Source organism: Zootoca vivipara, chromosome 2, assembly GCF_963506605.1.
Source record: "Zootoca vivipara chromosome 2, rZooViv1.1, whole genome shotgun sequence".
Lineage (NCBI taxonomy): Eukaryota > Metazoa > Chordata > Lepidosauria > Squamata > Lacertidae > Zootoca > Zootoca vivipara.
In genome coordinates, this window is record NC_083277.1 from 118,410,979 (window position 1) to 118,436,620 (window position 25,642).

The 25,642-nt window shown below is 45.6% G+C and overlaps 1 protein-coding gene across 1 annotated transcript in view; it reads right to left on the reverse strand.

Annotated features, from left to right (window-relative positions):
- Positions 1 to 25,642, reverse strand: part of COL5A3 (collagen type V alpha 3 chain) — a 117,954-nt gene that overhangs the window by 87,960 nt on the left and 4,352 nt on the right. The window contains exons 2-3 of the mRNA XM_035101564.2: positions 1,964 to 2,131; positions 1,478 to 1,691 (exon numbers count right to left, since the gene is read on the reverse strand). Coding sequence (XP_034957455.2) covers positions 1,478 to 1,691; positions 1,964 to 2,131 — 382 coding nt within the window. The remainder of the gene's footprint in view (positions 1 to 1,477; positions 1,692 to 1,963; positions 2,132 to 25,642) is intronic.

Here is a 25,642-nt window from a genome sequence, read left to right on the forward strand (position 1 = left end):
CTCTCATCTGACAGTAGAGTGGACTGACTTTCACCTGACTGGAAGGTGCGGGGCTGACATCACCATGTATAGTTCAAGTGGATGTGAAACAGACCCAGAGGCGCCAAGAGAATGAGACTGGAAACAGTGTTATTTGCTGTTGGCATAAAAGAAGCTGTGGGAATATGATCCAGGAGGAGAAAAGAGGCATCATTGAATTTTCACATTAATAAGGGTTGTTTCTCACATCTTAAAATTCATTTTATTTGTATCCCACCCTCTTCCCAAGGAACTCAGGAAAGCACATGTGCGGTTATCCATTTTATCCTATAAAGTAGACTAGGGTGAGAGATAGTGACTTGCCCAAGACCACACGGCGAGTTTATTTTTTAATGTACAAGTGGGAATTTGAACCCAGCTCTTCACAGTCCAAAATCTATCCAATACACCACCCCTTTGATATATGGATTTGAACTAGTCGGCTAAATCTTGGACTGAAGATCTCCACTGATAATCGCTTCCATGTCATTTAAAAGTTCACATCTCATTTATCTCCACAACATCCCCAAGAGGTAGGCTGGGTGGACAGAGTATGTGATAAAGAACTGGCTAAGACTATCCAGTAAAATTAATGGCCCTGGAATAAGGTGAACAAATGTCTGGAATGACCAAACCCAATACTTTATGCACTACTTCACACATACCAAAAGGAATGGTGTAATTGGAGAAGAAGACCACAGGAACAGATATGGGATACGAGAATCATGGGATGGAGATGAGCAGAAATGTCTCACCAATGGCATTTAACAAGGAATTATCAAAGCAAAGAGTTAAAGAGGATGTGGGGAACTTGTGAACCTCCAGATGTTGCTGGATGACAACTCCCATCAGCTGTGACCATCAGCCATACTGACTCCAGCTGATGGAAGCTGAAGACCAGCAACAGCTAGAGGACCACAGGTTCCCCATCCTTAGAAAGTGGTATATTAAGGGCTTAGGGAAAATCTGTGTATGTGTGTGCCTGGGGTGTGTCCACAGAGGTGGGGTGTGTCCACTCATTCTTCTTATCTCTGTTCAAGGATTTTTAAAATGTTTTGATAAGTGGCAAAACCTGTTTGACCCGAGAGGCCAATGGGAATGTGTGCACAAGGGAATATGATAGAAGCATACAAAGCTGCCTTTACTGAGTCAGACCACTAGTCCATCTAGCTCAGTATTGTCTGCATGGACTGGTAGTGGCTCTCCATGTTTCAAACTGGAGATATTCCTAGCCCTGGAGATGCTGGAGGTTGAAGCAAGAGCTTTCTTTGTGCAAGGCAGATGCTCTACCCACTGAGCTGTGGCCCTTCCCCATGAGACTTTCATTGTACAACCATCAGCTCTTGGGAAATATATAAGACACTGTAGACCTAAACTGGTCTTTCAGTTGTGTGCAGGTGAGCCCAAATCAGATAACCACTTTCAGTGGTTTCTTCCCACCCCACTGATCCCAACTCACTTGCCATCAGCCAAGTTGACTCGGCGAAAGTGAGGATAGTCCTCAGGCACTGGGTGGCCAAGCTGGTCTTCATAGAGGAAGACCGGAGACCGTCCAATCTCGACACCAAGTTGCTGTACTCCCCGCTCATCATATACAGAGAGCAAGAACGACTGGCTTCCTTTGACAGCTCTCAGAGTAGCCAGTATTGAGAAGTCCACTGGGAAAGAGCCATCTGCAAGGGAGGAAAGCAATGCATCATGAAAGTGAGAAGGTGGGAAGGAATTAGAGAAAGCAGTATTGAAGTGATGGTATAAGAAATAGAAGGTATTGCGCAGCAGATGGGGAGAAAATGGGGTGGGAAGAGGGAAAAATACAAATTCATGTACTGAAATATATGTTAAACTTTTGAAAATTTAATTAATTTTTTTACAAAAAAGGCTCAGAGCCTGCCCATCAGCTTTGATGCAATACACAATCCAATGAGTTTTCGTGCACCACCATTACCAGGAAAGAGCTGCTTGGTTGGGGCGCTGAAATATGTCTGGTTCTCTAGGCGGAAGGCAAGGTCACTTTCATCAGAGCCATTTCTCTGGGTGCAGATACCAGCAGCGATAGAGACCCCATTTTTGCCCTCTCGCACACCAAATGCCTGGAGCACATCCACAAGGCCATCTGGAAGGGAAGAACAGGACACAGTTACCACTTGCCCACAATACAAAGTCATATCTGGGGGGAAAGTAAGGGCAGTCACCAGCTTTGTGCCCAGACAGGTCACCTTTCTTCTATGTAACAAGAGAGCCTTGCCACACACCATAAAGATGATGTGTTTGTTGAAAACAATAGCACCTGGTTAGCGAGAGGTAGGTGTGGGATAAAAAAAAAGTGTTTGGACACCATGGGAACTGAAACTCTTTTCATACCTCTCTTACATTTTATACTTCTCCCATCATCCTTGACCACTGACCATGCTGTCCGGAGCTAAAGGGAGCTAAACTCCAAAAACTTCTGAGTGCACCGGAAACATTTTGGGCTTTTGATTTGGTGCTGGAAAAACAGGAGATTCCTCCCCACCACCTTTAGAGTCCTCTGTATGGGGAGCACCCATACTAACTTTGTAAAAACACATATTGTCTTCCTAATAATTTGCATTTATTTACTATTACACATAGCCATTTAGAGATACAGAAGCAAACACACAAGCAGACAGTATTTGTCCCAAAGCAGCACCAGCATTTTAGGTATCTCTTGAAGTTTCATCCAAAGTCATGATGGCCACCAAGCTGAGTGGCTTTAAAAAAGAATTAGACAAAATCATGAAAGATCAGTGGCAGAAGATCTTCTTGGTGGCTGCTCCCAGATTTTGGAATTTCCTTCCTAGAGAAGTTACACTGGTTCCCTCTTTGCTGTCCTTCCGCCAGTGGGTAAAAACCTTTCTATTCCAACAGGCCTTTGGGAACGGACTATTTTTGAGGAAAGGGCTGGTGCGGTGATGTGTGTGTTTTATTATTGTTATTGTCTGTGGATTTTAATGGCACTTTTTATAATATTTTGTCCAATCCCAAAGAAGGGCAGTGCCAAAGATTGCTCCAATTGCGCTCATTTCACATGCTAGCAACGTTATGATTAAAATTCTACAAGGCAGGCTTAAGCAGTATGTGGACTGAGAACTCCCAGAAGTGCAAGCTGGATTTCAAAGGGGCAGAGGAACCAGAGACCAAATTGCAAACATGCGCTGGATTATGGAAAAAGCAAGAGAGTTCCAGAAAAACATATATTTCTGCTTCATTGGCTACGCAAAAGCATTTGACTGTGTCAACCACAGCAAACTATGGCAAGTTCTTAAAGAAATGGGAGTGCCTGATCATCTCACTTGTCTCCTGAGAAATCTCTATGTGGGACAAGAAGCTACAGTTAGAACTGGATATGGAATAACAAATTGGTTCAAAATTGGGAAAGGAGTACAACAAGGCTGTATATTGTCTCCCTGCTTATTTAACTTATATGCAGAATTCATCATGCGAAAGGCTGGAATGGATGAATCCCAAATTGGAAATAAGATTGCCGGAAGAAATATCAACAACCTCAGATATGCTGATGACACAACCTTGATGGCAGAAAGTGAGGAGGAATTAAAGAACCTTTTAATGAGGGTGAAAAGAGGAGAGCGCAAAATATGGTCTGAAGCTCAACATCAAAAAACCTAAGATCATGGCCACTGGTCCCATCACCTCCTGGCAAATAGAAGGGGAAGAAATGGAGGCAGTGAGAGATTTTACTTTCTTGGGTTCCATGATCACCGCAGATGGTGACAGCAGTCACGAAATTAAAAGACACCTGCTTCTTGGGAGAAAAGCAATGACAAACCTAGACAGCATCTTTAAAAAAAAAAGCAGAGACATCACCTTGCCAGAAAGGTCCATATAGTTAAAGCTATGGTTTTCCCAGTAGTGATGTATGGAAGTGAGAGCTGGACCATAAAGAAGGCTGATCATCGAAGAATTGATGCTTTTGAATTATGGTGCTGGGGGAGACTCTTGGGAGTCCCATGGACTGCAAGAAGATCAAACCTATCCATTCTGAAGGAAATCAGCCCTGAGTGCTCACTGGAAAGACAGATCGTGAAGCTGAGGCCACCTCATGAGAAGAGAAGACTCCCTGGAAAAGACCGATGTTGGGAAAGATTGAGGGCACAAGGAGAAGGGGACGACAGAGGACAGTGTTCTCGAAGCCACCAACATGAGTCTGACCAAACTGTGGGAGGCAGTGGAAGACAGGAGTGCCTGGTGTTCTCTGGTCCATGGGGTCATGAAGAGTCGGACACAACTAAACAACAAACAACATAGTATTTTAATTCTATTAGCATTTAATTACATTTTTATGATGGTCTTTTCTGTCTTTTTATCTTGTTCTATTTTATCTGTGTAAGCTTCCTTAAGTTTCAGACTGGGGAAGGGGCGGGATATAAATTAATATCATCATCATCATCATCATCATCATCTACCTCCCCTGTCAAAAGCAGTATGCCTCTGAAGACACTGGGAATCATGAACCAGGAGAGTGCTGTTGCACAGAGGTCCTGCATCTCAGCTTCCGAAAAACCTCTGATGGGTCATTGAGAAGAAATGGATGGTGAACTAGATTGGCCTTTGCCCTGATCCAGGAGGGCTCTTCTTTTGTTCTTAAGATGACCTTATTCCACATTAGAGACCATCATTCCCCAACAACAACAAAGCCATGCCAAGTCTAGCAGAACAGCATGGCTCAGAGCACCATCGCCTTGCCATGCCAGCTCTTCCATCATCTCCGTCTGCTGTGCAGATGGGCTGATGGCTTGCATGCACTCAGCTCATGGCAGATGTGACTTGCGGGGGCTGGGTGAATGGGGAGAAATGCATCTTATTCCTAAAATATGCCATGTGGCAACATGCCTTCAAATTCCAATAAACTGAGGAATCTAAACAGAATGTCATACTTTTAATATGGATAACTTGCAGACCATGTCAGCCCAGCAACGGTAGTGTTGATGGCCTATTAGCTGCCACATTGAAGGCTTGCATGTCCATTATCTGTTATTCTCAACAGCAGTGGCAGTAGCAGAGCTTCTGCAAATGGCAGCACCGACTGTGTGGGCAGCATTTTGCATTCACCACAATGTCCCAGACCTACTATCACTCTGGGGCATGGCTTGGAGGCTGGCAGCCAGTACAGTGGTGCCTCGCTTAACGAATGCCCTGCTTAACAAAATTTCCGCTTAACGAAAGGATTTTTCGAGCGGAGGTTGCCTCGCTAGACGAATTCGTTTTATGAAAAATTTGTCTAGCGAATCGTGGTTTCCCATAGGAATGCATTGAAATTCAATTAATGCATTCCTATGGGTAAAAAAAAATCCAAAAAAATTCAATGCATTCCTATGGGATTCGCTAGACGAATTTTTCGTTATAAGAAAAGACCCGTGGAACGAATTAAATTTGTCTAGCGAGGCACCACTGTACAGTACAGTACAGTGGAACCTCGGTTTATGAACACCTCGGTTTACGAATTTTCGGTTTACGAACGCCGCGGACCCATCTGGAACGCATTAATTCACTTTCCATTACTTTCAATGGGAAAGTTTGCTTCAGTTTATGAACGCTTCAGTTTATGAACAGACTTCGGGAACCAATTACACCCATGCTTCAGGTTAAGTACGCTTCAGGTTGAGTACTCCACGGACCCATCTGGAACGGATTAATCCACTTTCCATTACTTTCAATAGGAAAGTTCGCTTCAGTTTAAGTACTCCGCGGACCGTCTGGAACAGATTAATCCACTTTCCATTACTTTCAATGGGAAAGTTTGCTTCAGTTTATGAACGCTTCAGTTTATGAACAGGCTTCCAGAACCAATTGTGTTCATAAACCGAGGTACCACTGTATAGGGAAGGTTTTTAATGTTTGATGTTTTAGTATGTTTTTATATGTGTTGGAAGCCGCCCAGAGCAGCTGGGGTATAAATAATAAAATTATAATCTTTGAATGGGATGTCCCTATTTTCATCGGAGAAATGTTGGAGGGTATGGAAGTGAAGGATTTGAGAGCTCATAGTTCATGCTCTTAACCACTACCCTCCTCTGGGGGCCTGTATAGAGAAGGATGAGTGTTATATTGCCCACACAACCAAAGGAAAGCAGAGCACAAGTGCATCAGGTCCATCTAAGTCTGGGAAAGCAGGAAGGTGCCCTGTGAGGAGGCCTGGGCATTTATTACAGAAGCAAATTCTGCATGTGTTTCACGCATGCATACTTCTAGGCTAGCCTATGTGCGTACATTGGTCCAGGGGCAAAAGAGAGCAAGGCTGTCTCCCAGGGTTACAGAGCCATTTTTAAAAGAGGAAGAGGGGGAGGCAAAGGAGGGGTCGTGTCCATTCTCTTCCCCTCCTTTGCAAAGAAGCCAGGACTGAGCCAGGAAAAAGCCAAGCTACATTAAAGGAAGGAATGCATTTGAGCATATGCGGAGTGCACTGGCAATCTATGCACAGCTTCCATCCATCAGTAAAGGGCCTGGCAGAGAACCACATCCTAGCTGGCAGACTTCAGCTCGGGCACCTCTCATGGCTCTGGAACTGAATACCACAAAGAGCCTTGTGGCTCCTTAAAAGCTAATAAATTGGTTATGGAAATTAAACACCTCCCCTCAATCACTCAGTGTGGTAATAAAAAGCCGTCTGGGGCAGTTTGTCAAGGAGGGAAGGTCCTACCATTTCTTTCCCCCCCCCCCCCCCTTCAAAATTAAGTCTGGTACAATTGTGTGCTTTGCATACTGACAAGAAGGTCTGTTTCACTTGAAGAATCTCATGCAAGCATTTTTTAATGTTTGTCTTTTTTAAGGGACCTTGTAGCAAGTGAACTGGAGGTTTCGCATGCACCACCCCCACTTCTGAGAATACCTTCCACAATGTTTGGGATGGGTGAGGAGGCTGCAGAAAGATTTCCTTGGAGGTTGAAAAATGGTTTCTCTCCCTGAACAAATTTTCTAACCTTTGCTGGGAACTGTGTGGGGAATTCTAGTACGCCATAGTTTGTCCATTCCGTCCTTTTCCACCAAATTCTTTTTGCCTCCTGCATTGGGATGGGAACACATGGAATCTCTGACCCTAGAGAAGCCACAACTCTGTCCCATCTCCCATGCTCCTTTGACCTAGTTCTAAGATCCCGCTTCCGGCTGACAATGCTCCCAATGGACTTATTGTCTCCGCTCTGCTGTTCTCTTCCCACCCCCCACCCCGTTCCCATTCCCTGTCCAAGCAAAGCATTCAATGGGATTTCCACATTACCTTCCCACATTAGCAGCCACATGCTGGGATGGCAACTGGGCATGATGGGGAGGTGCGGGGGAGGCTTGTTTTCCTGCCATCCCATTTGCACACAGAAATTCAGTGATGGAAAATGTGACCTTGGGAGCCGAGCATCTGTAAGCAATCTCTTGTCCCTCTCTAAATGTCACCAGCAACCCACTGCCAACAAAGACTAGTTTCAGGGAGCACCAAGACAGAATGTAGGAGTTTGGGAATCCTCACACAGCATGCCTACATTGCAGTTAGATGTGCAAAATCAAAGTAGAATCCCACCTATAGAGTGAAATTCTATTGACACATGCAACAGAATGAGGCCTGCATGTACAGTTCCATTTTATATGAAACAGATTTCAAATGAGTTAGAATTGTAGAGTTGGAAGGGACCCCGAGGGTCATCTACTATTTTCAATGCCCCTCCCTGTTTCTTTTTAAATTCCTTACACAGAGAAAGGTAGCCTAGACTGCTGCTGAGCAAATTTTCTACTTGCGGGGATGTTCTTTTTTTTAAAGCCACACAAAACAGCATAGGAAACATTCAAAAATGTTATTTCCTCACCACCAGTCTGAAGTTGTACAACTGAGTACAACACAGGCTACTCCCTGTTTTGGATGCAGGCTTAGCCTGAACCCAGTGGGAGCTGATTGGCCAGAGTGGAACTAAGACCACAGCCAGCCAGCACAAGTACTTCAACAGCAACTTAATGCATCTGTAGTTCTGTAGTTATGTTGGGATGAGGACAAGAAGGAAACTGGGGGAAGATGAAGACCTTTCCCTGCTCCTGCAGTATAACACACTCCTTTCCTAGGGATCTGCTGCCTACCATAGAAAGAACAGCTTCATAGCTAGCATGCAGAACAAGAAACAACTCTGCAGTGCCCACCAACAGTCTACTTTGAGGTGGAAAAAAGTAAGGAATGGATTTCTGCACAAAACCAATAACTTTGTACAGGCATCTACTCCAGAATAATTGATTTGCTGCTCTTCTCCTCCATCCTTTAACAACCACCATGCATTAACTGGCAGCTGCAGCTGTTACATCTCCTGACTTCTTCCATGAATGAAGCTCATTCTTTTCCCCATCTCTTGTGACCAGCAGGACTTTTAAGTTTGTCCCACAGTTGGCAGTGGAGGAAGGTAATCCAGCAGAGGAACAGGGACAAAACAGGGGTGGAATTTGCCTACCAGGTTATTTTAAAGAGTGGGGCCAGCCTACCTAGCAATTTTTATTTGGGGGTCTCAGAGAGGACTTCAACATCACGCTAAACCTATTGCTCCATCAGTGCAAGGATTTCTGCTTGCCTGATGGAACAATCTGCCCTGTTGTTTCATGTGTGCTATTCCAGGGGTTACCCTGAACCTCTGCAGAGCCAATTTGGGAGGGCACAGGGCAAGGAGAGGAGGAAGTCTTGTTGCACTAACAGAAGTCTTTGCATAGGCTTCTGCTGGCAGAGCTCGTGAGTTGAATCCCACCCATATTTTCCACTCCTGGAGCAGAAAGAGTTCTGGCTGGCGCCTCATCACATACAATGGCAGGTATAGGAACTGCCCGTTAATGAGAGGCTGCCCCACCCCGGCCTTGAGACTACAAAACCCATGATTCAGTGCAACTGTGTGTGATGCACATGTGCACAAAAACAATGAGGGTGTTTCAACAGAAACAAGTAATTGATAATATTGAAAGAATGACAGAGTGCTTACACGGCTAACTAAAATTTGAACAAGCAGATAGATTTCCCATGGAAATCCGTTTCTTAGAACCAGCAAAGGGGGATTGAAAATGGAATTCTGCCCATAAAGTTTCACACATGCCTTCCAAATTAATCTCTTAATGTGGTTTGCCTTTGTTCATGTTAAAGTAAGCTGAGATGGATACATACTGTGTGCCAGTGTTCCAAACACAAAGAGATGTGAACACGATTTTTTGTTTCCATCTAATAAACAAGAGTTGTACAAAATCTCACATCAGAAGCCAAAGGGGAGAAAAAAACTGAGGGCTAGTTCAGCAGCTCAGGAGTGCGTGCTCATGTGAGCAAGCATGCAATATAAGCCAAGAGTTCATGGATCTTGGCTGCAAGAGAACATCTGCAATCTGGAAAGCACATTTTTCAAAAGTTCTCAGATTGGAGAAGTTGCCATGGTTAAGATGTATGAGCTCCTGACTCACATGACACAGTTTCTCATGCAAGTACACACCCAGAGACAGTGAGAAGGGCTCACACAAGTGTGCAGGAAAAATATCACCCAACCCGACTATGTGTCTGAGGCCACAAGAGAAATGGCATTGTGGTTCAGAGCAACCTGCCATTTAGATCAGTAATATTCTACGAAGATTGGTGAGAAATCAAAACCAGAGATACCAGCCAGGCTCCATTCTGAGTTGGCAGCAAATGTCATTGACTGTCTCTGCTGAGAGCATCTGAAATATTGAACTAAAAAGGGCTCCAATTTTTAAATAAACCAAACCTGTAATGAAATATATTTTTAAAATCTGAAATAAAACATTTTGTTGCAGATCTCACTGCTATAGCCCAAATAAACAGCCCAAACCTGAGCCTCCATGTCTATGCTACTCCTCTGACTACCAGGTGCTGAGTTTCATGCTGTTAGCTTCTAGCTAACAGATGCCGATATGCTTACGGGTAGCATAACTTTGAATGGCATCTGCACTTTCCAAATGGAGTTCCAGCAAACACAGGTGCTCCACGGAAGCTGATCGGGGGTCCCATAGCAAGATGATCTTTAAAAGAGGTCCAACCTTCTCCTGAAATTCAGTGGCAGGGAAACACAGAGTATGCTTGCACAGGGTCACTAGCCACTTAGTCTTCAACTACTTCCACCCAAATCTCCTGCAATTGCATGTGCAAAGAGTCCTTGGCTGGCAAATCGAGGAAATGTTTCCCAGTGGGTAGGGAGCTAAGTGGACCCAGCATTGCTTATTCTATGTCTTTATCATCCCCCCACAATGTTTTTGGATAACATCAGGCAGCAAAAAGCTCTGAATTGGATTTGAATGCAAAAGTACATGTGACATGGGAGATCCATAACTGGATTTCCAGACATCTTTTTAAGCTGAAAAGAAGGCACAGGAGAATGCAAAAACCAGATCTGGACCATCACACTGAGGAAAGGTGGCTTAACCCTTCCTCCAGTGCCACTTCCCTGATCAAAATTGTCCCCCAAACTTACTTCTAGTCCCAGTAGGAACACAAGTACCTACACTGTGCCCATTGCTTTCCCCTCCTGGGGCTAACAGCAGTTCAGGAAGGGGAATTTCAATCAGGAAAATGGCAAGGGGGGCAGGATTTAATTCCCTCTCCTCGTGGCTGCGTTTTTACCTTTTAAAAAAAGATGTTGGGAGGCCAAATAAGGGATCTCCCTCTTCATCTGCAATTTGGCCTGGTGTGCATCAAAAATGTGGAGAAGGGACAGGGGCTAGGGTCAGGATGGAATGAAGGATATTAGGAAAGCTTGGGTGGGGAGGAGGAGGGTTATTCACAGAGCTGCAGCCTGGGAGCTGAGGAGGAAATGATGAACCGCAAGTGGCTTGGAAAAAATGCACTGTGGGTGGTCTCTGGCTACTTGTAGGCTCCAGCCCTGACCTGTTCTGCCCCAAACTTAGCTGATCCCAAGCCCCGCCTCATGTAGTCAGGATCTGATCCCAAGGAACATAATGTGCTGGTACCAAAGAGAGAAAACCCCACCAGGCTCCAAGTCTGAGGCCTAGCTCTCAGGGAGATAATAAACTTGTGTCATCTGGGTTGGGCTGCTTCACAGTGCAGATATGGGAGGAGACTAATATATTTCTCCTCCATACAGAAGCAGGGAACATGGGAGAGAAAAGTTATTGCTTAGTTTTCTCACCAATGGTTTGGGGTTCTTGCTCTTCTGCAGGGAATTTTTGCTAGTACGGAAGACCAGATAATCAATGAGGTTCCCCCCTCACCTGCAGGTTGAAGGGGCTCAGAGCAAACTAGGCTTGAATGGAAGTGACGGGTGATAAATTTATATTCCCAGTAGACTAACTGTGAAGAAGGGGTGTGTGCTAAGCATGCAAATAAGTCAGTACTGACCACAGGAGAAAATACCATCACTATGCTGAAGAAAGATCAGTTTTAGGTGGGAAAAGCCACACCTCCCCACAACTCTATCTGAACAAGATAGCTATAACACATTGTTTGTCTCTTAGCCCTGCTATTTGAACAACCATCACAATAGGCCAAAGCAGGGCAGTGGAACAGTATCTTCTAAACTTTCTCCCATTCAGAGTATCTGGCTTCTCCATGGACAATACAAAATGGCTGGCTGACCAGTGGAAATGGGTTTTCCTCTGCTAAGCTGCATGTAGCCCTAACTTGCTTCTCCTCATTACCCTAGGAATTTCAGCACCACTATTTCCACCCCCCATCACCTCTTGTACCCAAGATCCATTTGAAGCTACGGAGCAGAGTATGCAGAGACGTGGGTCCAATTCAGGTATCACTAGTAGTTAGCCCTTCCCTATAGCTATATCCTATAATGTGCTGATAGAATCACTCGGGATATAGGTGTAGAGAGTAGGAGGAAGAAGCTGTTAGATCAGCTGGTTGCTCAGAAGAAAGCTGTTCAGCCAGGTAAGGAAGGGCAGGGCTGGAGAGATGCTACAAGGTTCCAGACCCTCCTAGTGGCTTATAAGCCTCAGAGGGAGCCACATGAAAGGAGAGAGGGAAAAGCTCCCCTGTGTGTCTGGCTACTTTCATTACTGAGTAAAGGAGCAGGATTGCCTGTTGATGGGCCCTGTAGAAGTCAGGAGCTATAGATTCCTGTGACCACAGAAATTGTGCTACTGCAGACCCCCTTAGGTAGAGGAGTGCCAATGAGGATGATTCTATTATCCAAGCATTCCTAGTGTGTTGAAAAATCCAGCGACAGGAAAGATGCAAATACATAAACATCTTTGGGGGAGGCATGCAACAGACATAAAATGGTGCTAATTTTCAGCACACAGAAGCTTTTCAGCACTGATTCAATGAAAGAGGCGTAGGGACCATCCCTGCCCCCAGGTAATGACTGTCCCTGGCTCAACTTCAGGGACTGCTAGATACACTGACAAGTTACCAGCCTTTCCAGGCAGCAACAGCTCCGCTGGAGGAAAAAATATGGGAAAGGAAACAGGCCAGCCAAGTCTTCCTCCGCTGGATACATGGGCCATGGGGCTCCAGCCAGAGCCTTTGCCTGCCAGATGTTCACAGCTGGGCGTATGTCCCCCTTGGCTCATCTACACAACCTGCCAAAATCTGGATTTTCCATTCCCAGCAGTAAAAGAAGATAAATTCCAGGGCAACCCCCGAGCCAATGATGTCAAACCTGGAAGCACCACCTACTGCTGCTGCATGTTATTGAATCTTCTTCCCTGAGAACAGGTGGCCTCCCTGGTGACCTGTCCATGGTGCTGAACAATAAGTGGCACAGCCCATGGGAACCGTCCTAATATTAGAAGCAGGTGGAAAGCTGACTCAAAACCAGCAAGAAGCCAATTTGTCTGCAGTGGCTGCCTGGAACAACTGCACAAACAGGCACCCCAATGCAGAGAGATGTGCAAAACACAACACAGAGTCTCACCAAACACAGAATCATTCACCTCATTCCAGAGCTAGGAAATATTCCAGTTTCCTCAGAAGCCAAATACAAAAAAAACATGAACTTATCCATACTGTCTAAACAGATCAAACACTCCAGTATTAAGCAATGTTAATAAACTGTTCTGGGAGAATATGAAGGGAAAAGCTGGTGACATTTCGATTAGAGAATCAACCACCACTGGAGAGAAAATGAACATTGTCATGGTGAGTACAAAGGTATGAGTGGAAAGTCAAGGTCCAAGTCAGCAGTAGGAGGTCCATCTTGCCATCTGTTCTAAGCAGTAGCAAGTGCCATCATCAGGAACCTGAACAGGTATTTTCCCACCATGTTATTATCTATATATATATAAATGTAAACTGGCCATGTCTGTTAGTATCCATATTTCACCAAAACCGCTTGACCGATTGCGTTCAAATTTTGACACAATGACGCATGTGAATATGAGAGCAAGCCCATACTGTTTTAAAAGACAGGTGCCATGTAAAACCCCTAAAACCCCGTGTTTCAAAACACACCATTCAGACGAAAATGCATTCTGGGAAAAGAACCAGGTTGCAAGCCAGCGCCCTCTAGCTGCGGCTACACTGGTACTACACCTATAAAAACCTTCCCTCTCAACAGCACCTTGGCTCCCGTTTACATACTAGGCCGAAGCCTTTACAAACTAGGCCGAATGGAGGTACTGACTTGCCTGGGTGGGGGTGGGGGGTGGAGGGGATGGAATGGGTCAGGACACAGTGGGACCAGTCACAGGGATGAGCTGGGGGTGGGGGGAGAAGGGGACATGATACTGTGGCGATCACACGGGGTCCCCGGACCTTTCACGGTCTATTGATCCCTGTGCCACCACTTTATTTCCCGCTGCCACCAACTAGGCTCTACCTGGTAAAATACTGAGTCCAGTCAGGGTTAAATTGGAACACAAAACTTCTGTTTATTTATTGCAGTTTAACAAGCATGTGGTTTTATAAACGGTCTTCAGTCAATTATAAACACTTGGTGCCTATACCGGCCTATACCTTCCTATACCTGCTCACACTCCCTAAACCAACCTCCTTCCTGCATCCAGTTTCACCCTTGAGTTATCTACTGAACTTCCTAGCAACTACTGTAACTGTTAAGGACTCAGCTTATTTTCTGCTACACTAACTCAACCTATCCACAGACTCCCCCGCAATTCAACTCCCACTCCAATCCCAACTGAACTACGAACTCAATTGAACTAACTCAACTCCCCTTCAGGGCTGGTTTTATAGTCCCTCTGACTCCACCCCCCTTGGGTTCTTATTGGTTAACCTGTTTAACTATTTCACCTCCAGCACTATCATAGGTCAATGTCACAGATACGTCATGGGTCGGGACAGAGAGGGGGGTATCACAAGGATAAGCTAAGGGTGGGGGGGAGGAGGGGACGGGATACGTCATGGATCGGCACAGGGTGGGGCAGTCACAGGAATTAGCCACAGCAACGTGTGGCAGGGCCAGCTAGTTAATAATAAAAATGGAATGGATTGGGCAGGAAGCCATGTGCAAGGACTTCTTCTTATGCAATGGGGCTTTCCCCACTCTCCTTCCCCCATGAGCCCCAATGCCCCATGAAATTGGCTCAGTGGGGCATAGAAGAACCCCCAGAGCAGGAGGGGTAGCATTTTATCTGACAAGCAGAAATGCTTGCACTAACAGAATGTTTGATATACCACAACACTGAACATTTCCCAGAATTAAATGCATTTCAGCAAGTAGTATAAGCTAGTCTTGGTTATTATTTTACCATTCTGCTAAATTTTATTTTGTTTCTCTTGCTGCTTCTGCTATTTCATTTCCATGGTGCTCTGTATGTCTACTGGTTTTTATTATATGTTGCCCTGAGGGTTTTTACTGAAGGGCAGCACAGACATTTTCAAAATAAAGAAACTGCATGGTGGTGATGATAGTTAATAACAACAGCAGCAGCAGCAGCAAATTATATCCATCATGAACTTCCAATATACATAACAACTGAGGGTTTCAGAAGCTAAAACAGATAGGCCTCCATCCCCAAGGAGCTTACAATCTACATTTCAATAGTGAGGAAGCATCAGTAGGGGAGAAGAAGAGACAAAAGCCACAAGGAAACACATACCTCTTGATATTTTACAACTTGCCTTTTGAAACATGCCTTTTCAGTCATAGCGCTGCAATGGAAAGCTATAGGCACACTTCACCCCAGCCACATGAGCATATTGATGCACTGAGTTGCACTTAGAAAAGGCAAATGAAGCAGTGAAGTTTTTGTTTGGAAGCCTCTCAAGCTTATCCCCCATGTGTTTGTTATATAGCCAGAAAATGCAACACTTTGCCCAGTGCAAGAAAAGCAGAATATTCAGGTGACAACAGTTTAAGAAGCACTGTTCCATATAAACACATGTCTAGCCATGCCTTTCTCTCCCCCACACAATAGAGGTTAGAAGAGCCCTGTGAGGCCAGCTAGCTAATAATTTTCTAGATCGCATTTCTATCCTTTCATCCATCTCTGTGATCCTTTGGCCCTGTGACTGCCAAGAAGGCTACTCCTAATGCAGTCTTACTTATTTATATGGCAAATCTGCTCCACCACCCGGTGGGGAGGAGTTGTGGTGGACCACGTGACACCCACTCTCCTCTTGGGGGGGGGTGTTGTTCCACGCCACCCGGGAGATCCTGGCCATGTCATCCATCGGCCAGCCAATCAGCTGGCTGGGGGGCGTGGCCAGGACCAGTCTAAACAGCAGCGCAAGCCGAGAGACTTCCTCTTGGCTCGCGTTCTCGATCTCTCACTCTCCCTCCCTATTGGGAGGTTTAGTCTTTAATGGCCTTGCTATGGACCTCGGTTGGTCGCCGTTAAGGGGCCTGGTGGGAATTTTTCCACTTGGCAAATTGGCTCAGGCCATTTGGTTTTTGCCTACCTTGTAGCAATTGTCACAACTTTGTAAGGTTTTGCGGTTAGGCATTGGGTGACCTTCTGATGGGGGAGGGGAGTCCTGGCCATCGCCTGCCCCTCCATGCATAGTTGTATTCCGTTAAAGGAATCCGGGGGTGTGGATCTTGTCCAAAGCCCGGGGCAGGGCTAGGGCCATGCCATGACCCTTCCGGGAACCCAGGGGGGAGCTCAAGTTGGTTTGCATCGACGGGGCTCCCCCTACCGGTGGTTTACCCTACCAGACTTCCTGCGCAGTGGGCAGGAGTCAGATATAGCCTGGTCTACTGAATGCCTAAGCCAATACCGCTCACATTCTGTCACCAATAAAGTTGTGGCCTAAATTTGCCCAATAACATTAACCTTATATCCTGTGTCCTTTTATTCCTCCTTGAGGGGGTGGTTACGGGGTCTCAACATGCAATTGAAATCCACTGCCAAGAGTGGCTACCAACAATTAACGTTTATCTGGTGTTTGGCGCGCTTGGTTGCCTTTCTAGTTGCCAGTGCCAGAAATACATAGAGATACTGGGGTACGGAGCAAGACCGCTGCCTTAGTTCTTGACATTCCTCTTAGTGCTGACTTCAGTTTCATATTGCAAGCCCAGGCTGCATGTCATTCTCTTAGTTCTATGATTATGATTGTGGGGGATTCATAGAGCTATGGGGCTGGGGGTGGAGCACCTGCTTTGCATGCAGAAGGTCCCAGATTGAAACATCACCAGGTATGGGGCTGGGAAAGACTCCCGACTGAAAACTCAGGAGAGAAACTACTAGACAGCCTAGACAATTTTGAACAAGATGGGCCAGCAGTTTGACTAAGGTAGAAGATAGCTTCCTACATTCAGCTGAGATGGCCTAGTTTTGGCAGACCTTAGTACTGGCATTTGCAGCCACCAATGTCACCTTAAGTCTTGCCATACTGGGACATATCTGGCAGGCAGCAGTACTTGCAGTACTGTGTGGCATGGAAGTGCAGGCTACATTATATGACCTGATGTCCTGTTGACCCCCTTTCAGAGAAAGTTGTGGTTGAAACTGCATACTTCTGAGTATTAGCTGTCCAGGAATGAGGCCAAAGAACAGAATGTAAGCAGCTGTGTACATTCTTGATGCCAAGGTATTTGCCCCAGCCCTTGTTCTCAACCATAACTTTGTATACAATGAATCAAAACAAACAAAGATTTAAAAAAACAAAAAAAACAAAATGAAATTCTGCAACAAGACCTATGCTGGGTGATTTGAAATAAATTATGCAGCGTGCTTCCGGATAGATAGATAAGACTGTAGTCATTACTAATCCTACTCAGAGTAAACTCACTGAAATTAATTAACATGACTAATTTAGGCCCATTAATTTCAGTGAGGACTCTGAGTAGGACTAGCATTGGATACAGCCTATAGAGGTATATGTATGTGGGTGTGTCTCTGTGTACACACAGAGAGGGGGGGAGGGAGAGAGAGGGGGGGAGAGAGAGAGAGAGAGGGAGAGAGAGAAAGAGAGTTATATGCTTTGGGATAGCAATACAGAAATCATTTAGGCTTCCTTTGCATTTCAAAAACTGTAGAATTTGTGGAAAGAAATGAGGCAAATGTAGAGTGGAGAGTTATGAAAATGGGGAGAGGTGAACTCTAGGACCACTAAAACACCACCACCAAGGAAGAACCAAGAGATGTTTGATAATAATAATAATATTGTGATGTGGGGTTCGTGACTTCAGTAAGTCTTAGAGCTCTCTGACAGCATGCTGGAGACAGTTTCTCTAGTGACTCTTCCTTAATAAGGCAAAGAAGACTGAAACCTGAGGAGAGGGAAGCTACATTTATAGGGACGGGAAACTTGCTTAAAAGGGATACATTTTGGAGGGAACAATCTCAAGCAATCACAGTGCTGCCTTTTGGTGGAAACCAGTAAGACTATGTGGACCAAGAACTCCCAGAAGTCCAAGCTGGATTTCGAAGGGGCAGAGGAACTAGAGACCAAATTGCAAACATGCGCTGGATTATGGAGAAAGCTAGAGAGTTCCAGAAAAACATCTACTTCTGCTTCATTGACTACGCATGTCAACCACAGCAAACTATGGCAAGTTCTTAAAGAAATGGGTGTGCCTGATCATCTCACCTGTCTCCTGAGAAATCTCTATGTAGAACAAGAAGCTACAGTTAGAACTGGATATGGAACAACTGATTGGTTCATAATTGGAAAAGGAGTATGACAAGGCTGTATATTGTCTCCCTGCTTATTTAACATATGCAGAATTCATCATGCAAAAGGCTGGACTGGATGAATCCCAAGCCAGAATTAAGATTGCCAGAAGAAATATCAACAACCTCAGATATGCAGATGAGACAACCTTGATGGCAGAAAGTGAGGAGGAATTAAAGAACCTTTTAATGAGGGTGAAAGAGGAGAATGCAAAATATGGTCTGAAGCTCAACATCAAAAAAACCAAGATCATGGCCACTGGTCCCATCACCTCCTGGCAAATAGAAGGGGAAGAAATGGAGGCAGTGAGAGATTTTACTTTCTTGGGTTCCATGATCACTGCAGATGGTGACAGCAGTCACGAAATTAAAAGACGTCTGCTTCTTGGGAGAAAAGCAATGACAAACCTAGACAGCATCTTAAAAAGCAGAGACATCACCTTGCCAACAAAGGTCCGTATAGTTAAAGCTATGGTTTTCCCAGTAATGATGTATGGAAGTGAGAGCTGGACCATAAAGAAGGCTGATTGCTGAAGAATTGATGCTTTTGAATTATGGTGCTGGAGGAGACTCTTGAGAGTCCCATGGACTGCTAGAAGATCAAACCTATCCATTCTGAAGGAAATCAGCCCTGAGTGCTCACTGGAAGGACAGATCGTGAAGCTGGGGCTCCAATACCTTGGCCACCTCATGAGAAGAGAAGACTCCCTGGAAAAGACCCTGAGGTTGGGAAAGATGGAGGGCACAAGGAGAAGGGGGGTGACAGAGGACGAGATGGTTGGACAGTGTTCTTGAAGCTACCAACATGAGTATGACCAAACTGCGGGAGGCAGTGCAAGACAGGAGTGCCTGGCGTGCTCTGGTCCATGGGGTCACAGGAGTCGGACATGACTAAACGAGTAAACAACAACAACAACAAGTAAGACTGAGGATCCAAATACAGCAGCTTAAATGAACCAACAGTAGCTGTTCCTTCTGGAACCGAAAGGCAGTTACTTTACCCTAATGCTAATACAGACAATAGTAATATAATATCCTTCGAATCAATACACAAATAATAATAATAATAATAATAATAATAATTTATTTGTACCCCACCCATCCGGCTGGGTTTCCCCAGCCACTCTGGGCGGCTTCCAACAAAGATTAAAATACATTAAAATGTCACACATTTAAAACTTCCCCAAAAAGGGCTGCCTTCCGATGTTTTCTAATGTCAGGTAGTTATTCATCTCTTTGTCATATGATGGGAGGGCATTCCACAGGGCAGGTGCCAATACCGAGAAGGCCCTCTGCCTGGTTCCTTGTAGCTTTGCTTCTCGCAGTGAGGGAACCACCAGAAGGCCCTCAGAGCTGGACCTCAGTGTCCGGGCAGAAGGATGAGGGTGGAGACGCTCCTTCAGGTATACTGGGCTGAGGCCATTTAGGGCTTTAAAGGTCAGCACCAACACTTTGAATTGTGCTCAGAAATGTACTGGGAGCCAATGTAGGTCTTTCAGGACCGGTGTTATGTGGTCTCAGCAGCCGCTCCCAGTCACCAGTCTAGCTGTCGCATTCTGGATTAGTTGTAGTTTCCAGGTCACCTTCAAAGGTAGCCCCACGTAGAGCGCATTGCAGTAGTCCAAGTGAGAGATAACCAGAGCATGCACCACTCTGGCAAGACAGTCCACAGGCAGGTAGGGTCTCAGCCTGCGTACCAGCTGGAGCTGGTAAACAGCGGCCCTGGATACAGAACTGACCTGTGCCTCCATGGACAGCTGTGAGTCCAAAATGACTCCCAAAATGACTCCCAACCAAACAAGTCCATGGCAGACAAAAAATGTGAACAGGGTCTTCCTGTTTTACAGCTCAGTCTTTTAGCCATTATGCGCCACTTTCTCTCACTAAAAGCCCTTCCCGGTTTCCTCCACCTGCACTTCTTGACTGCCTATTTATTTTCATGTTCTTCTCTGTAATCACAAGAGCTAGAAACTTATGCTTTCTAAAACTCAAAACCAAACATTCCCAGGATGCTGTATCCTACGTCAATTTCCATTTCTAATCATAGAATCATAGAGTTGGAAGAGACCACAAGGGTCATCCAGTCCAACCCCCTGCCAAGCAGGTAACACCATCAAAGCATTCTTGACATATGCCTGTCAAGCCTCTGCTTAAAGACCTCCAAAGAAGGAGACTCCACCACACTCCTTGGTAGCAAGGATTCATTAGAGGGCTTCCATATGATTTATTCCCATGAGTCACTATGGCATGAGTGCTGAAGTGAAACAAACATTGCTTTTCCAGTTCCAATTTGTGTGTGCAGATCTTTGCTTTTTACCTTTGCTTTTTAAATAAAAGTGCTCAACAAACACACAAGACGTAACCGGCTGAGCTCTTACATAAATAAAATATATTATTCACTATGTCATATCAAATAACTTACAGAGTTCAATGGAAATAACTCATAGTTCAACGGAGAAAGCAGAAGACCCAGTAGATCAGTTCAGTCACAGATCAGTTCATTCACGAGGTCCATACATGTACTAGTGTCTATTCCACCTGTGTCTTTTCATAAAGTCCAAACAATCCACATGGGAGCTTGTTACAGTTCCACAGAATCCTTTCACGGAGTCTAGACAAGGATTTCCAGAATATTGGCCTTGTTTCGCCGTCTTGGGCTTCATCAGTTGTACAAGTTCATATGTGATGTAATAAGATTGTGGATCTTGTCTAGACTCTGTGAAAGGATTCTGTGGAACTGTAACAAGCTCCCATGTGGATTGTTTGGACTTCATGAAGTTACCACTATGGAGAATCAGCAGCAAAATGCATCTTCAAAACACATCTTCTCCCAAACTCTTAGCTAATAGTCATTCAGGAAATCTGCACATAACCTACTTGCCCAGGTTACAGTCTGGAAAGGAGACCCTAGGCTGGGGAACATGTTGCTCATCCTATTCTTCGAAACAAAAGAGAAAGGCTAATTGATCACTTCCCTACATTGTAACATTACCCCATCAAACGGACACTGTGGCGGTGTGGGGGGGGGTCAGCATTTTGCTATTGCACCAAAGCAACTGGGATGGTGACAGAGGTTGTGGGGGATGTGAACTATATATGGAGAGCAAGTCACCTGTGTGGAGCAAGGGACGGTTGTGCATGGGGAACATCGGTTGTTGGGGGGGGCAGCAACACACAGACACGAGGAGGGAAAACTGGACTGAAGGGTTTCAGCTGCTCCCAGCCTTTGGTGATAGGAGCAATGATAGTGGGAAACAAAATGCATTGCCATAGAAGTGCTCCCTGTTATTGGGGCTACTATTTTGAACTATGATAGACTTTTAGGTGATAGCCCTCCCTTTCTCCCACCCTCACATACTTGCACTGCTGCCCCGCAGAACAAGGATAACCCCCCTCCCCTGCCTGAACACGTGGTTTGTGAGTGACACGTGCACAATGAGCAAGAGGTTGGGTGAGAAAAGACAGGGAAGGGGAGCCTGTGGGCCTTCCAGATGTTGCTGGACTACAACTCACATCCCTCTGACCATTGCAGGTTGGAGTGGATGGGAGTTGCAATCCAGCAACATCTGGAAGGCACCACACAGTGTACCCTGAACAAGATGATCTCAAGGTCCCTTCCTGCTGTATCATTCTTTGATTGAAAGTCCTGGCAGCACGGCCAGTGCTCTGCAAAATGTTCCTATATATAGCATTTGAGACAGTGGAAGTAAGGAGGAGGTGGAATAAGCAGCATCAGTCCTCAATGATTATATGTTTGGTGGAAATCAAATGGTGATTGACAAAAAGAGAGACATTCATCCAAATTGCACAGAGACCAGGCACATGTGACTATCTATCTCTGCTCTTGACCACTATTTGATGCCCTCAAGCTTGTTGCTACATGCATGCAGACAAAGCACATCTCCTGGCAACTGTCATCTAGAGCCGTCCCACAATCCCTGTGGCATTTCAGGTGCAGACGCTGAGCTCATCTGCCTGAAAGGCCTCTCATTTTTTTTCTCCATCATGTCCAAACAAGTCTCTGGCAAGCTTGGAATGAAGCTGTAGATGTTTCTTGGGATCAAATGTCTTGGGCCTTTCTGCTGTTGATGCCCTCATTCAGCTCTGGTTAAAGAACAGAGCTGTTTTGTCCAGCTCTGGGTCCAGCTGCCAAGCCATTATAAAACATCAAGATCTCATACTATCAGTCTTCTCTCCCCCTGCTGTAGTTGTCCTAGACCCATGTCAGAACTTGCTCGAGGGGCCAGGAGTATCTTGCATTCCCCTAGCAAATGTTTGACATGATGATGTTAACACTACCGAGCATCAACGATGGCCATGAGGGGGATCAAACGCATTTCCCGGCTCATTGCTGCATTTCCAGACAACTGTGACATGAATGAGAGACTGTCTTTGATTAATACTCGCTGCACAGACAGACATCTGATGTCACATACATCAGTGCCTAAGTGGCGGGGGATGCAAGTCAATATGTGCATGCTCTGAACAGTGGCGCGGGTAGCGCTGTGGTCTAAACCACTGAGCCTCTTGGGCTTGCCGATTGGAAGGTTGGCAGTTCAAATCCCCACAATGGGGTGAGCTCCCGTTGCTCTGTCCCAGCTCCTGCCAACCTAGCAGTTTGAAAGCATGCTAGTGCAAGTAGACAAATAGGTACCGCTGCGGCGGAAAGGTAAATGGCATTTCTGTGCACTCTGGCACTCGGCACTGTCCTCTGTGTGCCAGTAGCGGTTTAGTCCTGCTGGCCTCATGACCCACAAAACTGTCTGTTCTGTGGACAAACACCAACTCCCTCGGCCTGAAAACGAGATGAGCGCTGCAACTCCATAGTTGCCTTTGACTGGACTTAACCATCCAGAGGTCCTTTACCCTTACTTTTTTTATATGTATATGCACTCCCTTGTTGGAGAGAGAGAGAGAGAGAGAGAGAGAGAGAGAGAGAGAGAGAGAGAGAGAGTTATTGGGTCACAGTGAAGTGATTTGGGGGGGGGGGCACTGAAACAGTTCCTTGCCAAGGCCACAAAAGGACTCTAGTTACACCTCTGTGTAAGCATCAATTTCTCTATAGCACCACAAACTATTATCTTGGCAGTTTGCATGGACAGGGCAGAAACTTGTGCCATGTGCTGCACCCCACATGGAGTGATTATTATGCTTAGAATTTTACTGCTGGTGCAGTAAAAATCCAGCCCCATCCTAAAAGCAGTAAAAGATCATCATTTGGTGGATCCCTACTATGCTGCCTTCTCTGAGCATGCTCAGTTACGCTCACCAGACACAGGTAGGTAGCCATGTTGGTCTGAGTCGAAGCAAAATAAAAAAATTCCTTCAGTAGCACCTTAAAGACCAACTAAGTTTTTATTTTGGTATGATACACTTGAAACAGAAGCACCCAGACCCGTATATATATTCAGAGGGTGGGGGGGGGTGATGGGAATGGGTGATGGGCTGTAAGAGTGGTAAACCTGTTGATGGCTGTTAACGACTGCTGATTATTTGTTTTCACCACTCACTATCAAGGAAGGCAAGTGTAGAACCAACAAGGTCTTTTCTTCAGGCAGATCAAGATAACCAGGTGACAGCAAAAACTGCAAAATTTTTAGCAGGGGCAATTAGAATATGATATATTACTATTATTGATGAAAACCTCTAAAACAGGCATCCCCAAACTGCGGCCCTCCAGATGTTTTGGCCTACAACTCCCATGATCCCTAGCTAACAGGACCAGTGGTCAGGGAAGATGGGAATTGTAGTCCAAAACATCTGGAGGGCCGAAGTTTGGGGATGCCTGCTCTAGAATGTTCAGTGGTACCTTAGTTTGCGAACACAATCCGTTCTGTGGAGGCGTTCGCTCGCCGAGGCATTCGCTCACCGAAGGAGCACTTCTGCGCACGCATGAACTGCGCAGATCGCATCTGCACATCCAACGCTGCGGAACCCGGATGTAAACACTTCCGGGTCCGCGGCGTTTGTAAACGGAGGTTTTCGTAAACGGAGGTAGTCGTAAACCAAGGTTCCACTGTATTTTGTATAGCTAAGCATTTATCTGTATCTTCGGTACACTGTATTTTATTTTATTGCTATGGCTAGTGGCTGATGCAAATAAAGATTCTTCCGATCTGATCTGAACCGACAGGGACTCAGTGTGTGTGAAACACACCATCCCTTCCAGAACAAGCCACACAGAAGTGGCCTGAAACATGTTCCTGCATCCATGTGTGGGTAAAAAGAACTTTTTTTGTATTTGCCACGCACTTTGGCGCAAGGGTAGAATAAGCTTCTGAGCTGCACAAGCCACCTTTACTCATTCAAGATCTTGCTCAAAAGCTTGCATGCACTTCCAGTCACAGAAGGCTGTTATGTAAAAAAAAAACCATCACCTTGCCCTTGCCCAAGATTTCCTTCTTTTTTCTATTGCATTGCTTAGTGTTTGTATACCTGGAGGTATCTTGCAATTTACAAGATTGCACAGATCCCCATGCTGATCCCTGCAGGTGTCATATCAAGCCTTGTGCAAAATCAGCAGCAAACCTGCTTTATAGATGGTACTACTGCTATTTGTTTCAAGTCAGGAATTAGCATTTGTACAAAGCCTCTGCTTTCAAAGTGTTTTACATTTACTACCTGAATGAATATTACAAAAGTTCAGAATACAGATCCTAGACTGCTTACAGGGAAAGGGGCATGACAAGCACATTGTGGGGGTGCTTTTTCAGTTGCACTAGCTTCTGCTGCATTTCTGAGCCCAGTTTAAAGGGCTGCTCCTAACTTTCAAAGCTCTTTAAGGGGTCACAGTATGTGAAAGTGGCCAAACTCCACCAGTGTCTGTCCATATTGAGGTAGTGGGTGGCTACCAGGAAAAGGGCCTTTTCAGTGGTGACAATACCCCCCCCCCCCCAGTTTTGGAATGTTCTCCACAGCAAGGCTGCCAGGGAACAATATTCTTCACCCCAAACAGGTTTTTAAAGTTTTGTTTATCTGTTTTATATGGATACTGTCTTTATAGGATAGCTAGGTTACTTTCTGGGCTGACCCTGCGGCCAGGCCGGGTGGCACCAGGGTGCCGGGCCGCCAGGGGGGCACCACACAGCTGCACCCGCCTGCCGCCCGCCGTGCTGGGAAACGGGGCAGGGGGGCACCGGAGGGATCCGTCGCACCAGGGCACCAGGGCGCCAGATACACTTAAGACGGCCCTGGTTACTTTATACTTAAGGCATAATCACAATGGTGTATCTAAAGGGCAGAGTATAAATTTAAACAAGAGGTAGAGAACCTCCAGTCCATGGGACAATTTGGGACACCAGAGGGTCCAAGTTGGTCCACAAGGCCATTTCCCCCAAACCACAGGGTGCAATCAGCTGATGGGTGAGGGACAGGGTTCAATCCTGTTGGGTGCCACTTTGCCAGAGTGTTCCCTGTGGGGAACACACTGGTGAAGTAGATCCCTCCCCCCACAAGTTAACTTTGACAGATGAGTTGGCCCACAAGAGTTGGTGGGGAGATAAAGATCAGGCCAACAAGGTACTCTACCCCTGATCTAAACAAACTAACAAGCACAGTTTGTAAGGTACCGTAGGCCTCGCTAGATAGCTAC